The 17,198-nt window shown below is 46.0% G+C and overlaps 1 protein-coding gene across 3 annotated transcripts in view; it reads right to left on the reverse strand.

Annotated features, from left to right (window-relative positions):
* Positions 1–17,198, reverse strand: part of HYAL1 (hyaluronidase 1) — a 368,981-nt gene that overhangs the window by 18,163 nt on the left and 333,620 nt on the right. For all 3 annotated transcript variants that reach the window (XM_085625099.1, XM_085625098.1, XM_085625100.1), the window contains one exon: positions 2,538–3,479. In XM_085625099.1, coding sequence (XP_085481225.1) covers positions 2,538–3,479 — 942 coding nt within the window. The remainder of the gene's footprint in view (positions 1–2,537; positions 3,480–17,198) is intronic.

Raw genomic sequence — 17,198 nt, forward strand, 5'->3', positions numbered from 1 at the left:
GCGTTGCAAAATACTCTGCCAAACTGATAGACTGACGCAGGCTTCCAGCTTCCGGAGCCCATCAGCCCGCTTTCGTCCGCGGTGGTGCAGTCCCCACGGCAGGCTTGCCGTTTAATTTATTGGGTTTCACAAGTGCCAAAGCTTAGGACGCACTCTCCATCAGTAACTTCCGTAAATAAGGCAGCAGCGCAGTTAGCAGATACACGGGTCAATCCAGCTTGCCTTACGCGTTTCAGACTTCATCTACGTCCTTGATCACAGGCATGGGTGGCAGCATGATAAATGGCAACAGACTTCTGATGTATTTCACTAGTACCTTTAATTGCCAACAGGTGCGGCTTCACGTAATCTCAAAAATTGCATTGTGGGATCAGTAGTCTCTGAGTAAGCACCACAGTTCATAATAAAACTTTAAAGCTGTCCACTCATAATATTTATAGCAAAACAATACAGCCATTAGTGGGCTCCCCATGCTCAGCACGCTGCGTTGCAAAATACTCTGCCAAACTGATAGACTGACGCAGGCTTCCAGCTTCCGGAGCCCATCAGCCTGCTTTCGTCCGCGGTGGTGCAGTCCCCACGGCAGGCTTGCCGTGTAATTTATTGGGTTTCACAAGTGCCAAAGCTTAGGACGCACTCTCCATCAGTAACTTCCGTAAATAAGGCAGCAGCGCAGTTAGCAGATACACGGGTCAATCCAGCTTGCCTTATGCGTTTCAGACTTCATATATATATATATGTAGATAGATATACACACACAATGTATTTGTGGGGGGGGGAGGCCCCCCACACCCCGAACTTACCTTAAGTGTGGTAAAGGCATACATTGTAAAAGTATAAGCGTTCTAAAAACATGTGTGGTAAAGGTACAACGTGGTAAAAATCTTGTTGTAAAGGCTGTTTCCCATTGTCACAATCAATAATTGGCCATGGGATTACAGCAGTGGAAAATAAGGGAGCAATGTCTGGGCAGGTCCTAGATCTGCATCCAGAACAATTTTTCCCTGAATTAACAGGGGGCTTGGTCCAGTGTTTTTCTCATTCTACACCCTGGCACTGCACCCTACCTCCACCTAACGGAGGGCTAACCAAGTACCTCGCACCTGCTTATAAAATCCTTGCTAATTACAGCAGGAGGTAGTTGGTCTACTGCACAAAAGAAACATTGGAGTGGAGTCATCTGAAATTTACCTCGTGCCCAATTGTCTCCATCTTCCAATCCCCTAACAGGACCAGTGAGTGATATGAAAGTAATATAAAAAGGGAGTTTGCAACTGTGATATATAGAGAACTTCCAAATGTGCCCTCTGCCAGATGATGAACACTAGCACATGCAACGTGAAACATTTATGTACGTTCTAAACCAAGAAGACAAAGGCATATCTTGCTCTACATTAGGTACCAACACAAACTGAGGTTAGCAAGTGTTTAATGTCAAAGGACTCTTTATTCGAATTGTGATATTGGTCTTCTATTACACCATCTCAATAGCAGTTTTGAATTGTCACTAAACCACACACACCGTTCCGCAACCAAAAAAAGTATAAAACTTTGTGGAAACTGCAGAGATCATCTCTCTGGAAAAAGTGCAGACTGCAGCTAAGCCAGTCAGTAAACATGAAGACCCGATGAACTGATGACAGTGCTTTACTGACCAAAATACAAAACTCACAACACCATTCTGGTTTGCACACCACCATGTCCATTCGGTCAACTGGATCCCACATACTGATTCAATATGGACAGAAACTGTATCAGCTAATGAAAGGACAGGTTGCCACTTGCAAATGAATGTTAAAACCTCACCTATCAGATGATCAGCTGCCTCAGCCTACACAAACAAAACATACTCCAAGCATTAACCATTAAACCCCGTCGATGCCCATACAATGACTGGCAGCAGGAGCTTGTGGAAACTGCACACGTCTGTAAGTAAATAATGAGTGTTATCTGTTTGCACAGACGGCATTGCCAAAGCTCAAGATCCGGTGTTAATGAAGTAAAAGAATAAACCTTACAGAAGCATCTTTGCATGACACGTCCTCAGTGAGGACCATGTTATTCATATCAGCCACAAACTGAGCTCATTACCAGGTCTGAAATCATAGGTCAAGAACAACCGAGCATGTAGGACTCGAAGAATGCAAGGTGGTAGAATAAATAACATAAATAAATGCATAACAAAATAGTCAAGAAACATAACCTTTCTTCCTTTGCCCTGATGATGTTTGAAGAACACAAGGGAAGGTTAATCTATTTAAAGTGTACATGATGTTTTGTTGGAATGCTACTGTATTCCTTAGTACTTGGAATGGAGCCCCCCCCCCCCCCACACACATCCCATCTGCAAAGCACAACATTCAAATCTTAGGTGCATTCCACAGACCTGGCTGAAAACAACAGTGCTACAATCCAATGGATTCTGAATTATACCAAAGCTCTGATCTATGCATTCCACATGCCGCCATAACAAATGATTGAATTAGTTTAAATGGTTGTGGGAGATCACTCATGCAGGCCACAACAATAACTCTCACCTCTGCAAGGAAGTCCATGGTGTAGGTGTATACAATTCGGGCATACGGCAAGACTGGCAGTGTCCCATTTGGCAGCTGTGCACCAACTCGTAGGCCCTCTTGAACCCTATGAGCAACAAATTTCTGAGTGTTGTTGGATAACTTGAGATTTTTGTCCAAGTAGATCTCTGGGTAGAGAACTTGGCCTTGGTTCCAAAGCCAGCTTAGCTGGTCATTTCTCTTCCTGTCGATTTCTGGACACTCACCCGTGTAGTTGAATGTTGAGTTCTTATACTCAAAGTTGTAACAAGAAGGGAAACCATAAAAGCCCCACAGACCTTCAGGTCGCAATTTTTTACCAAGTGCCAATGTCTCTTCCATGAAGGCCCGTGCCGCAGCCTCAAATTCCTTTTGGGCTTCTACCACTACCCGGTCATGTGGCCAGTCCGGATGCAGCTTCGAGACCAACTGAATAGACTGGTCTACGTAGATCTTCATCTTGTCCCAGTTCCGAACCCACAGAGGCCGCCATGCCTCCCAGTCCACCACCGCTAGGCCATAGAACGCAGGATTTAAGATGGCTGTTTCAACATCTTTTTTGGTTTTTAGAAGGTGGTGTATCAAGCTGGCCCTTTGTGGGATGCCTCCATTGACAGCAGTGCCATTATCTGTGTAATATGGGTAGTATCCAAGCTGCGTACTGTAGAATATGACCATGTTCTGCCCAACGAAAGACTGGTTTGGGTTGAGTACAATGTCAAAGACACTCAAGTCCAGCTCAACGTGGTACTTCTCCTGGCATTGGTGAGTGGGAGCATTCCAGACACCAATGAATGGTCTGTCCAAAAGAACTGGTTCAGCAGACTCATACAATCTTTGGCTCGAAAACAGGAACAAAGAAATCAATGAGAGGAAAAATAGCACCAATTCCATTTTCAGGCACTGAGGACCATTACATAGGACCTGAAGGTAAACGTAAGGAAGAAAGTTAGAGTAGCAATTAGAGGCCTGGTTTTCCCTCCCCATTGTATTATATAATTCAAACTTCTGGAATCACCCCAACCAGTTCCATAGAGAAGGGTGAGCATCAATTTGTAAATAACAACTAGCTAGGTTGGGGAATTTAAAATACTCAACATCAAGATATGATTTATGGAAGTAACCCATTCAGTCTAAAGGTCTGCCGATTTTGGAGGCAGGAGTGCATTGGCCGATAGACAAGCCTACCCTGTACTTGTCTGCACCTGCACTGCTGGCCTTTAAAGGTGTTAGCCTTTAGGATAAATAAAGGATTTATTTATAGGGTAGGCCCGTTCTGCTTACACTGCCTTTTTTGGCTTGCACTCTGTGAAGAAGTACCTAAGGAATTACCTTTATTTATTGAAAGGGTACCATATAATTTTCATTGCTGAAAAATCTCAGGGGGCACACGTTATGGATTTTAAAAACAACTCAAACAATTAACTAAAAAATCTTAAGAAAGGGTATGGTAAGAGTTAGACAGCTTGGGTGTACCATATGGGCAAGAAAATGGTTACCAATAATAATCAGAAGTAAGGGGAATGTAAGGCACCTCAATTCCTGTCTGTGGGACATATTGGGTAATAAATGGACAGGAAGACCACAGGACTCCATCACCCGAGAGAAGAGGTAGGTGATCAGGAATCCTGAAAATAGGGTTACAAGCATCTCCAAAATTGTTTACAAGTAGCGTATTATTTACTGTTACAGAATTTCAAGTGCATAGATTTTCTCAACAGTTTTCTGAGATTTTATTGCTTCAGGCACTGGCTTCTAAAATCAAGAACCTCAATATTAGGTGGCATTATTTTTCCGTGGCAACCTTCTTAGAGTCATTTAATACAGGACATCGGGCCTGATTTATATGTTGGATGGAGATGGAATTTCTTTGCAGTGGCAATGAAGGTTAAGGCAGTGCGCAGCCTAGATGCTGGAAGGATCGGGAGAGGACACAGTCAGGTAAGTGGGGCGGGGGCCAGGTTTTGGGGGCAGTTTTCAGGGTTGGGTGGTTTTTAGGGCTCGGGCGGGGGGTCAGGGTTTATAGGTCAGGGGGCAGGGTATTAAGGCTCAGGGCAGGGGGGGTCGGGTAGTTTTCACGGGTAGAGGTCAGCTTTGAGGGCGCAGGGCAGTCTTGGGGTAGTTTTTTAGGGCTTGGGGGACCGTTTTAAGGGCTCAGGGAGGGGCAGGGGGAAAGGGACAGTTCTCATGGTTGGGGAACAGTGCTGTGATCTTTACCACACATGTTCCTTTACTAATCGTGTCTTTACTACCAAATTGCGTGGTACAGGCATGTGTGGTAAAGACGCTGTGGTGATTAAGACTGCGTGTTTCAAGCATGTTTGTTGTGGCATGCGTTGTACCATCATACAACCGATTTTCAATATCCATCACTGCCAGGAAATAACTGAAGGCAAGGAGCATTGAAAAGTGCTCCATGCCCCGCTCACCATTGAAGGGAACTCCCATGGCGAGTTGGGCAATATTTTTATTTTTAGAATAAAATAAAAGCTTTGGGCGTTTCTTTTTGAAGAAAAAAAAGTAGTAAACTTGATGACGGCTCCGACATGTTGATGGAGGCGTCCATCAAACTTACAATCCATTGACAGGAATCGCTGTGACGGAGGTTCCTACCAATGCCAGAAATGTCCGCTGAGCTAGCGGATATAACTTTTACATAGCAGATATACTAGTCCGAGCACTTGTTTCTGGCCCCGGCTGGCAGACATTTCTAAATTTGGCTGGCTGCACTACCATTAGGATGCCGGAGTAATTCATACACCACACTATTTGCCCACAAGGTAAACTTGGCATGAATTTTGATGGTAAATCAGGATTTCTTCCAAAATCCAAAATTTTGATTTGTGTTTCCTAGAAGGCATCCAATAGTGCACAAAATAAGACTTATGCTGCATTCGCCAACAAGATTTATAAAAAAAATAGAAAAATAGTACCTGTGCAGTTAGGGCATGGACAAACACCGTCCAACCCGGAGTCAAGAGTCAGGCACAAACTGAAGAATGTTTTTTTTACCAGAAGCTACATTAGTCCTTAGTTCTAATCAGGTAACCAGGGCCTTATTGATTTATTGATGTAAATGAGAAATATTTCTGAATGACGTATGGTTTCTAATGACCACATTTTTTTTCATGCACCTATATCTCAGATTGCTTCTGAGGCACATAATTATTCTGTTGTCCTTCCAATATCTTTAATGGAAATATACATAGTTAAATACACATTTCTGCTCTATCAGCTATCTTCATTTCTCCTATGGTAAGCTTCAGGGAAATTGCACTTAATCAAGTTAATCAAAGAATTCACCCATTTGTTTAAAAATAACACTGCATTGTAACTCACACGCAATCTAGAATTTTCTGCGAAACCTAACTTGCTTTCAAACTATGAGTTCAAGTTAGCTTTTAAATATATTTCTTGGCTCAGTCTTAAACATTACGGTCTGATTCACCGAAACATGTTAAAAGTATTACATACATCAGTTACATCTACTTGTGGTCACAATCCACAGTGGTTTTACTAATCAGAAAACATAGCACATGTATCTTTGCACTTTTCCTCAGAAGAGTATTTTGACGCTGAACAACAGTTGTCTGATTCAGTCATGTAATATGCCACACAAAGTAAACAGGGATACGTGCACGATAGTCATGACAGAGCTCCCTCTCACCAGAATTTTTACTAGTATGTGTAAGTAGTGCACCTTTCTAGGCTAATGAATCTTGTAAAACAACCACTGAATTAACTTTTGTTTTTTTTCATTCAACTTAAAATTATTTTCTTGAACAGGTCACACCTTTCTACACACCCCTAGTGAAAATGTAGTGCACAGGTACATTTTCCTAAACTTTCAGCAGTGCTGAAGTGTGTGTAAAAGATGTTTACAATTCTTGAATGAATCACTCATCTAGGGCCTGGATTCAAAATCAAAAATGTTCTCAAACCTAAGACTTATGCCTGTGTACGAGTAACCGTATGACTACTCAAAATTCCAGGAGTATTCATGGCAATCTGTCACAGTTCCAGATTGCAATGAGTAAGCACGCGCATGACCATCTAGGCATATGGAAATTACCAATGTACATTTCTGCATTCAGAAATGTAACTCAAAAGTGCACCTTTTTTTTGCCCCCGGAGAATAAATGTTCCATGTATAGAAACGCATTAGCCTACACATTTATCAGTTGTGAGTATGTTCCCTTCCGCTTCCCACCCTAAAAGTGTATGAGGTGTATTCTTGTCTTGCCTTAAGAATAGTATCTGCTTTGAGGGTATAGAGCATGGGTGGCACTAAAGCAATTTATTATGGGTTTTGTTGAGCTCAGGACTGAGAGGGTATAGGAGATAGCGGTGGGGTAATCCCTCCTGTATGTTTCTGAAGGCTTTGGCTGCTTCTCTCAGTAGGATGCTGGGGTTGGGTGCTGATCTCCTGAGATTTCAAATCTCGCTAGAGCAGCAAATCTCTGCAGCCATCTTTTTGGTCAGATGCATTAATACTGCACAGCTTGTTGAAGGCCTTGCATGGCAATTGAGAGACAGACTCAGACCCATATTACTAAGTCCCACAGATGCACAAAAACACAACCCTCCTTTCTGTTACTTCTAGGAAGGGAAGTCTAGTCCAAGAGAAAGATCAAGCCTACTTGAATGGTCTTTGTGATACTGCTGCGTTGCTTTTACACCTATCTATGCACCTGCAGAACAAAGCAAATGTTAGTACAACATGCATATACTGCGATATGCCCAGAACAATGACCACGCCAGTGAGATGACCTAGCTTATGCCAGAACTAATTAACTAAGAACAGATCTAACATTAACCGCTAATGGTTAAATCAGTTTGTGAACTTTGTGCATTGTTCGCTCCTAAGAACATGGTGACTAACTAGGTGGACCATAAACTCAGCAGGAAGAAGGAATATGGAACTACGAAAATACTGAATGTTATCTGTGAGGCAATAGCCGGACGTCCATCTAGAAATAAATCGAGATATCTCTGTCAAATAGAATAGCAAGGAAATAAGAGCAACTCATTAAAGGGCATAGCACATTTACCTGACATACTACACTTACCTAGGGCAAGTGTTTGTACCAATAACTCCACCATGAGGCATATTCTGATAGAGGATCAGGATGCCACGGAATGACAGTTCTTGAATGTATCGTATGCTTAATCAATGCTCGCACCCTTTGTCGGAGCTGTCCTCTGTGCAAGCAATATAAGGACAACTCGACCTTACTATACCATCAGCGAACAGAAACATGCTATAGGGAGCAAGGTCAACAAACATTGGTCCTCCTTGTTCCAGCTCGACCATAGCATGGCATCTAAAACCGGTTTCAGGGTGGAAAAACTTGCAGTTTTGTGGGTATTCACCAACGCGTGCAAATGGGCCCACAAACAGGACCATGTGAGCTCATTTGTTCTCATGAAAATTCTGCCACACTCAACGTCTGAGTGAGAATATTTCCATTTATGTCACCTAAATCACACTATTCCTGAGTTTGTGTATCACAAATATGATCCTTGTCTCCTAAATTATGTTTTTTGCCAATGTAAATTTCCTAGGTTCATACTGAATGGGTGTTCACAACATTTGCAAGAAGGAAAAACACTGCAGACCTCTCTCCCGGCTGCTCCTGACTGGGATAGGAGAATCGAAATTTGCCTAGCATAGTAACGGTAAGTTTCAATTCTATTAAGGACACGGAGGCGAGGATTATGCTAATTCCTTCTTCGCTTTAATAACATATTTTCTCCACAGCAGCCAAAAATAGAAACCAACAACATTTCTATCCTCAAACAAGGAAAAACGATCTGGAGAGAGTAACCACGAGCACCACCAAAGTTCGCAAGACTACAGCTCCCATCAGTCTCAGTCTCATCCCAACGTAGTCCTTCCTCAGTGTTAGCCTCCAGTAGAAGGTCTGCCACATCCGTTGTCCCTCCTCTTTCTTCGCGCGAACGCCTCCACGTTATGGGTCTTGTTTGGAACCATCATTCCCTAGAGGCAAAGTACAAGGCGTAAGAACCTGAAACTGCATAATGCATCACCACAGCATTGTGAAACAACGAGCAGACATTACAACATCATGAAGAGTAACAAAACATCTTACTTACTGCCATACGGGAGGGTTCGGACAGATTGTGCCAAGGGAGGGATAATCCTCGCCTCCGTGTCCTTAATAGAATTGAAACTTACCGTTACTATGCTAGGCAAATTTCGATTCTATGGCAGGACCGGAGGCTCCGATTATGCTAGTTCAAAGCTTACTTACCACCAAATGCGCTAAATCCACCACCGGTTTCAAATAAAACCGTTTAAAAGTCGAATCCGAAGACCAGTCCGCAGCACGCATTAAATCCTCCAAGCGAGCCCCCAGGGAGAATGCTTTCGACGCCATTGCTCCTCTGGCAGAATGAGCACTAAACTGCTTTGTGTCTATCCCCGCTTCTTGCATGACCCACCGCACCCACCGAGCAATGGTGGGTGAGGAGACTGCATTGTGAAGTTTTCGTAATGCAATGAGAAGTTGTCTTTCGCCCGGAGGGCGTAACTCAGAGGTTTTATCCTCATAAGCTTTCAAACAGTTCACGACACAAAGTTTGAGCACCTCCAGAAAGGCCGGATACGATATTGACCTTGAAGCCGACTTCGTTCGGCGACCAACGGTAAAAGTCACGCCATCCGGAGTGAACACTCACGCCGAAATGTCCAGCGCACGCACATCCGAGACCCTACGACAAGAGACTAGACACAGTAGCATGGCTAGCTTCGCCGAGATCTCCTTCAAGGAGAGGTACCGATTCGACTGCCAAGATAAAAACAAGTTAAGAACCACATTGATATCCCATAAGACGGAATAACGAGGTTCCGGGGGCAAAGACAAACGAATTCCCCTCAAAAGACGATAGACAAAAGGGTGTTCACCCACCGGCACACCCTCTACAAGACAATGGGCCGCTGAGATAGCCGAGCGCATTGCGTTAATGGTTCGATATGCCAGGCCGTCTGAAGCCATTTCGGCCAAGAAATTCAGGATAGGAACAATGCCCGCGACCACGGGATTCAAACCCCGTCGAAGACACCAACGAAACCACTTCGTCCAGGCGGACCGATAGCGTTTGCAGGTGCTTGCGGCCCAGGCCTGTGACAAGAGGTTCTCAGCCGATCCCGAAAGGCCTGGGAGCGACCAGCGTCGCCGGAAAGCCGCCATGCCATCAGGAGGAGAGAACCCTGAGCGATCAGGTGGTGTTGTTCCCCGTTCGGATTCAGAAGAAGATGAGGGAACAGGGGGAGTGGGATTGGGAAATCCCAAGAAAGTTCCAGAAGAACTGGAAACCAAACTTGGTATCTCCAAAATGGCGTCACCACGACCATCTCCGCTTTCTGCCGGCGAGCCCGCGCCGGCAACCTCACAATCATGGAGAACGGAGGAAACGCATAACTCTGTTCCTGACTCCACTCCTGCAGAAAAGCATCTGTTGCCTGCGCCAGAGGGTCCGGCCTCCAACTGAAAAACCTCGGAAGCTGATGGTCCAGATGGGACGCAAACAGATCCACCGAGAACGGGCCCCAAAGGGTGGCTAACCACTGAAAAATCTGAACGTTCAGCTTCCATTGACTGGAATCCCGTAAATGCCGGGAATGCCAGTCTGCCACCTGATTGGCCCGACCCGGCAGGTACTCCGCCGTCACAGATATGTGATGATCCAGACAAAACCCCCAAAAGTCTTTCGCTAGGTTTGCCAGAGCCTGCGACCGAGGGCCCCCCAGGCGGTTGATGTAACGAACCGCGGAGATATTGTCCATTCTCAAGAGGACACAGGAGCGAACCCTGTCTCTGGTCCAACACTGGACCGCGAACGACCACGCCAGAAGCTCCAGACAATTGATATGGAGCCCCTGCACTTCTAATGACCAAGCGCCGCCAGTAGAGAAGTCGCCGCAACGAGCGCCCCACCCCGACCTGCTGGCGTCGGACTCTATCACCATGTCGGGAGCGGCTCCGAAAATGGCTCTGCCATTCCAGGCATCCATGTGGGTGAGCCACCAGGACATTTCGTCCTTGACCTCCTCTGACAGGGACACCCTCTGGTCGTACGACTCGCCCCTCCGAAGATGATGTGCTTTCAGGCCCTGCAGTGCACGATAGTGCAGGAGACCCGGAAAGATTGCCTGGATGGATGAGGAGAGCAGACCCACCACCCGGGCAATCTGACGGAGGGAGGTGTGGGACTTGGAGATAGTCTGTCGTAACAGGTGCCGAATCTTGGCCAACTTCCTCTGGGGAAGGCTCAAAGACGCGTGAACCGAATCTACCATGAACCCCAGGAAGACTATAGTTTGAGTCGGGTGTAAGATCGACTTGTCTCCGTTGATGATGAAGCCCAAGCTTTGCAAGAGCGACACCGCCTGACGCAGATGAGAAAGTAACTGCTGCGGGCATTGTGCCACGTGAAGGATGTCGTTCAGATATACGATCATCCCCACCCCTTGGTTTCGCAGAAACTCCACTACCGGATGGAGCACCTTCGTGAAGCACCAGGGTGCCGAGGACAGCCCGAACGGAAGGACGGTAAACTCGTACACGTGCTGTCTCCACTGAAATTGCAGAAAACGGCGATGAGGAGGGTGGATCGGAACAACCAGATACGCGTCTTTTAAATCCAAGCGTGCCATCCAGTCTCCCTGAAGGAGCACATCCCGAAGGAGGTGGATCCCCTCCATCTTGAAATGGCGATATATCAGCCAGCCATTGAACTCCTTCAGATTGATGACCGGTCTGCGCCCCCCATCCGTCTTCTCCACAAGGAAGATATTGCTCAAGAAGCCCTGGGGATGCAAAGTCGACCAACAGATTGCCCCTTTGCGGAGCCTTCCTCGTCTATCAGACTGGCATCGTCCGCGGAAAAACTTACAGGCTGCGGAAGGCCTGCCTGGCGGGGTGAATCGTAAAACTCTATGTGGAACCCTCGAATGGTCTGCAGAACCCAAGCATCGCTCGTAATGGCTCCACAGGCCTCCCTGAAGTGCGCCAGCTGGCGCCCAATTTGAACTTGGGAAGGGGAAATTAGACTTACCGCCACCTGCGGGTCCTTCGGTGGTGTTCTTGTAGCCTCCACGACCCCGGAATTTCTGCCCTCTGGTCGGGTAGAAGTTGGTAAAGTTGGCGGAGGTGTTATATTAACCTCGTCCGGAGCCTTGTCCCCTACCAGTGTTCTGCTGTCCGCCACGGCCGGTCGCGTGGCCCCTGCCACGACCGGCCCCGCCGGAAAAACGAGACTGAAAGACCCGCTTAATATTGGACTGGGCCTTGTCCAAACTCGTGAAGGTGGCCACAAACTTGCCCAATTCCTTCACAAAAGGCTCGCTCAAAAGCCCACCTTCTGCGACCGCCCCTGCCTCGGACGAAGCCAAGTCGCCTAGCTTGGGGTCCAATTTAATCAGGAACGAACGCCGACGTTCCGTCGAAAGGGCACAATTGGCGTTGCCCAGAAAGACCACCGCCCGCTGCGCCCAGTTCGAAAGAACGTCGGGAGAGATGGAGGAACCTGTCGCCTTGGCCTCCTCGGCCATATCCAAAATCTTTGTCAAAGGCCCTATCACGTCGAGGAGCTTATCCTGACAGGAGCGCCAGGAACGGTCTATGCCCTAAGGGGGTCCTTCATACACTTGGCCAGGAAAGTGGCCATCTTGGAATCTAATTCCGGCGTAAGGGCCACCTTCCCGTCCAATGACGGCCTAGGGCACTCCGCCCTTAGACAACCTCTAGCCTCTTTCTCTAAGGGCTTCCGGAGGCGACTCGCTACAAACTTCGCCACCTTGTCACCGGGTGCCCAGGCCGCCGACCGCGGATGAATGATGTCATCCGGGTTCAGCATACCCGAGGCATCCTGTGGCAACTCCGCGACAGAGCCAGTAGGGCGCCAGGACCGCGAAGACCCTTCCTCCTCGTCCGAATCCGTCGGCGAACCTGCGTCCGGGGAAGGGGAATCCGGAATTACGGACACTGCAGGAGTTGGGACCGGGGATGGCGCTGGGGGCGACAGGGGCGCCTTTGCTAGAAACGCACGCTTTAGACGGTCAAACGCGTCTCTGTCTACCCCCCGCGGCTCCCCAGAGCCTCCCTCCGAGCGACCCTTTTTAGGTACAGGCGGCCCCTCGCCCGGGGAAGGCGTAGAAGTGGAACCCTGGGAAAAAGCCAACTTTGCGCACTCCGCAATAATGCGGTTAGAGAGGCGCTCTTCCATAGGCCCCATCACATCATTTACACATCTATAAATGGAGTCATCCACAGCCTCAAAAAACTGGTCGTCCAGGGGCAAGTATTGAACCTGCTCCTCTTCTACAAACTCTGAGTGGCTCATAGTAGCTAGGCAGCACCACTTCGCAGACACCAATAGCGCCAAGCGCTCACCACCCAAGTAACCGGGCGGCAATCACCCTTAACATGAAGACAGGGCAAGCCTCCCCTTGGAGTATCAAGGGGGTTCAATAATGGGGGCAGGAACCCCTCGGTGGTATGTGTGCAGCTGGGCAACTGCGTAAAGATGTGGGCAGTGTGAAACACCGCAATAGAGGCCGCACCCGCCTCACGCGCGCAGCCCCCACTTAGTGACGGGGCCCAACCGCCACCCAGCGCGCCAAAAGCTCTGAAGAGCGAAGTGCGTATCAAATGTATGCCCGCAGGCAATCAGAGCGGCACTGCCGCTGTACAGACCCCCGCCGGGGCGTTAAAGTAATTATGCGGGGGACAAGGCTCGTCGGACCGCTGGTCGCGCTTCGCGCTCCGACAATCAAGGAGACGCGCAGCGGGAACAACGAGACGCGCGAGCTCCCCCTGGCGGCGGTAATTATCAACCGCAGAGGTGGAGAGTCCGCGAAAGGAGCGAAGGCGCTCCCGCGGCACCGGGGAATATGAAAGAAAGTCACAGAAAGAAAACCCCGACAAGGAGCCTGAGAACCGCTAGGAAAACGGCCCCGAAAATACCCAGCAAAACACTTTAAACACACCAAAACCGGCGAGAAAAGGAAAATGACTTATCTGTTGCTGCGGAGCAGCGAAGAAAGAGGAGGGACAACAGATGTGGCAGACCTTCTACTGGAGGCTAACGCTGAGGCAGGACTACGTTGGGATGAGACTGAGACTGATGGGAGTTGTAGTCTTGCGAACTTTGGTGGTGCTCGTGGTTACTCTCTCCAGATCGTTTTTCCTTGTTTGAGGATAAAAATGTTGTTGGTTTCTATTTTTGGCTGCTGTGGAGAAAATATGTTATTAAAGCGAAGAAGGAATTAGCATAATCGGAGCCTCCGGTCCTGCCATAGAATCCAACGGTTCAGGCTGGTGAAATCTCTCCATCTGTCCGGCATCTTTTTGTGCAATCTTTGTCCTTAGTTGAACCGAAGGGTGGGAAACGTGAGTCCAAGTCACTGCAAAAACATTAATGGTGGCCACTATGAGCCCACGAGATCGAGTGAGTGTGCTGGTATGGGTAGTGCCTGAGGAAAAGGAGTGACCAGGACTCAACGTCTGTTGAATGCAACCCAAAGTAGCAGGACTGCCCAGCAGAGGTCTCCATGTTGTAAACTGAGACCATCTGCAACTCTGTGGGATCATACAGCAAAGTTATTTTGAAGATTTGGAGGGGCCACAGAGGAAGCAAGAATACAATGGAAGCAGGCACACTGACAATGCAAGACCCTGCTAAAATGGATGCTGAATGGTATTGATTCTAGGGTCGCCCACTCAGTAAGCAGGCTATGTGACGCAGCAACAAGTGATCAGTGGGCTCATGAAGTGCAGAAAAACTCTTCAGACACTGATCTGAGTGTGGATAATATTTATTGGATGAGCTCTTAAACGTATTATCTCAGCGTATCTAGGATTTCCTCCCAAATCCCTAATAACTGTTCCCAAGACACTAATACACCAACTTAATCTTCCTTCCCTTCAAAATATGGCAGGAGTGTGAAATAGTTTGTTTTGGGTGCCGTAAAAACTGTGAGGTGAAAATATATTGCATTTTGGGGTGCACTATGTGTGCTATTGTTGTAATGTAAGAGCTGCATTTTGCGGTTTCAGTGCTACAGCATACACTAACATCTCAAGAGCGGAGTATGGGTCGGTGGTGGGGCAACTGAAGATTACTGGACCAGTGTCCCCACTGCTGATTCCGCTGCACCTCTATCTTCTCCATGAACACAATAATGGAGGCTTACTCACCTGAAGCACTCTGAAGTATCGGAAAAGTGACAGTAAAACTGCAAAGCTAAATATTAAATACATCAAATAGAGTGCACTCGAGAGATGGAGTGTGGTGTGCCACACCTGGGGCATATAGTATCAACAGCCAGACAGATTCTGCACACCCACCCATCGGGGTGTTCAGTATTTTATGTATGAAGTTAAAACGGAGTAACAGAAACCTGTCAATCCTAGACCCTTCCAGTGTGTATCACAAGATGAATTATCTTTCTACTTTAGTTCCCATATTAAGTCTCGCCTGTGACAGAGCAGTGGCGGTCACTTGCAAGATCTTTTGTTAACTTAAAAAACCTAAAATGAGCTTTGATCCCGCCCATTACTAACTACTAGTTGGCTTCATCGTCACTCTTACTTTCTTGCATCAAACTGGTAAGCGTGTGCCAGTTTCAGTTTCCCTTTGCATGTTTGTCTCTTCCTTGGAGCATGGACCAAGTACTTATTGATTTCTTAATTAGTGTCCTTTGGCTGATTGTGCTCTGACTGTGGTACTTTTTTTTCTTGTAAGACAACTTGAATACTTTGTTGTGTTCAAATTAGTTTATATCATAAAAAGATTTTTGCAAAGCGTGCAAGCAAGTAATAAACTGCTTTCCAATGTAAAGTACTTTTCACACTACAATGTTGTGTGTGACCCGTACGCATGGAAACATAAACCTTTTGAAAACAATGCATGTCATTTTTTTTTATACCAAATTGTACAGATTGTACTGTTGAATAAAACATCCTCTAAAGTATTTTGAAATTCTGCACTTTCTACAAAATATTTGCAAGAGTTGTCGTTTAAGCACAAGAGCCTTCATTGCTTACTAATTATAATTTTTTTTAAAAGAAAGATCAGAGTTGAACTCAGCATTCCCTAGTATTTCCAAGAGTTAAGCACAAGGAACTATGAAAGCTTTAGCATGTGTGCAATTTACCAAATGTACATTTTGTGCGCTTCTCTCTTTTACTGATAATGGAGATAAAAACATACTTCCTTCCTCTGAGGTTGTTGTTAGGCAGTATGTGCTTTTAAGAATTAACGTTTGACGATGTCTCACATTACTTGTTGCTCATTACCGGTTTTCTAATTTGTAGGATGTTTTATTCATCATTACAATCTTTATTTATTGTGCCTCATAGAAGAACAAAGTATTTCTTTCCCTGAGATTCTGCTTTTTTTGTTTGTGTAAATATGAAAGCTTTTATGAAGCACCTCCTCGTCGAAGAATGATTTTTATAGCATCATATAAGTCTTGCACTTTGTTTTCATTCTAGGCCCATGAAGTGGACACCTGAAAGATACTGCTACCCGCAGGCCACCCATCCCTCTCGATTGTAGCCATCGTTGTGATGCTTTTGATTAAATGGAGAGGCTGGGGTTATGTCTCATTTGTCTTGGTTCCAAAGTTGGCAATACTACACATGTCCATGCAATAGACATCTAAACTTATGTTTGCACACGTGTGATTCCTGCTGTGTGCAGTCTCAGACTTCGTTTACACGGGTATGTAGAGCCTCAGGAAAGGTACACCTGTACTTTGTACATTTGAACGAATAACGTTCTTTACTTGACCAAACAGGCACCTGCCATCTTGTTGGCTGGGCTCATTCATATATTAGAAGCCCTGTTCATTGCCGAATATGTGCTACTGTCACCAGAGCAATGGATGCTTCAGCAGTAAAAATCTAGAAGAATGCACATAAGCAGAAAATCCAAATCTGAGCTGTTAGAAAAAATAATCATAAAATCTGCTGCAAACATCTGTGTTCATTTGTTGGTTACTTGTTTAGTGCACATTATTTGGTGTGGAGGTGATTTAATTCAGTGTGAGGTATTTTTGGGGAGACTGCAAGTTTCAATGGTATTAAGTTCACCGGAAGGCTGATAACGAGTTCGGAGGGCAAGGAAATCTTTTCTCATTCTTTCCCCTTTTGTATTTACCTCTAATTACCCTTTCTGTCTTGGTAGTGTACAACTGAGGCAGCAAAGGAATAGTGAGGTGCAACTCCAGTAATAATAATGAAAGTTTATACAAGTCAACGCCACCAACTGAATTATCCTGCCGCTTATCGGGTGGGTGTTATTTCCTTAATCACTGGTGCCAGTTTTATCAACCTCAGAAATATAAACATCTGAGCCATCCCCACTGAGCAAGAATCTGCAGGTTCATCATAGATCTGATCTCTGCTACATATGCTAATCCCATCTTGCTGGATTAATAAATGGCTGCTTAAAATAAAACAAAGTTTAAGCAATTTTGTAAAGCTCCATTAAAGTATTCTAAAACAAGCATTGGTGAAACAAATAGAGCTCGTCTAAAATAAAACAAAGTTTAAGCAATTTTGTAAAGCTTCCATTAAAGTATTCTAAAACAAGCATTGGTGAAACAAATAG

Source organism: Triturus cristatus, chromosome 9 (assembly GCF_964204655.1).
Source record: "Triturus cristatus chromosome 9, aTriCri1.1, whole genome shotgun sequence".
Classification (NCBI taxonomy): Eukaryota; Metazoa; Chordata; class Amphibia; order Caudata; family Salamandridae; genus Triturus; species Triturus cristatus.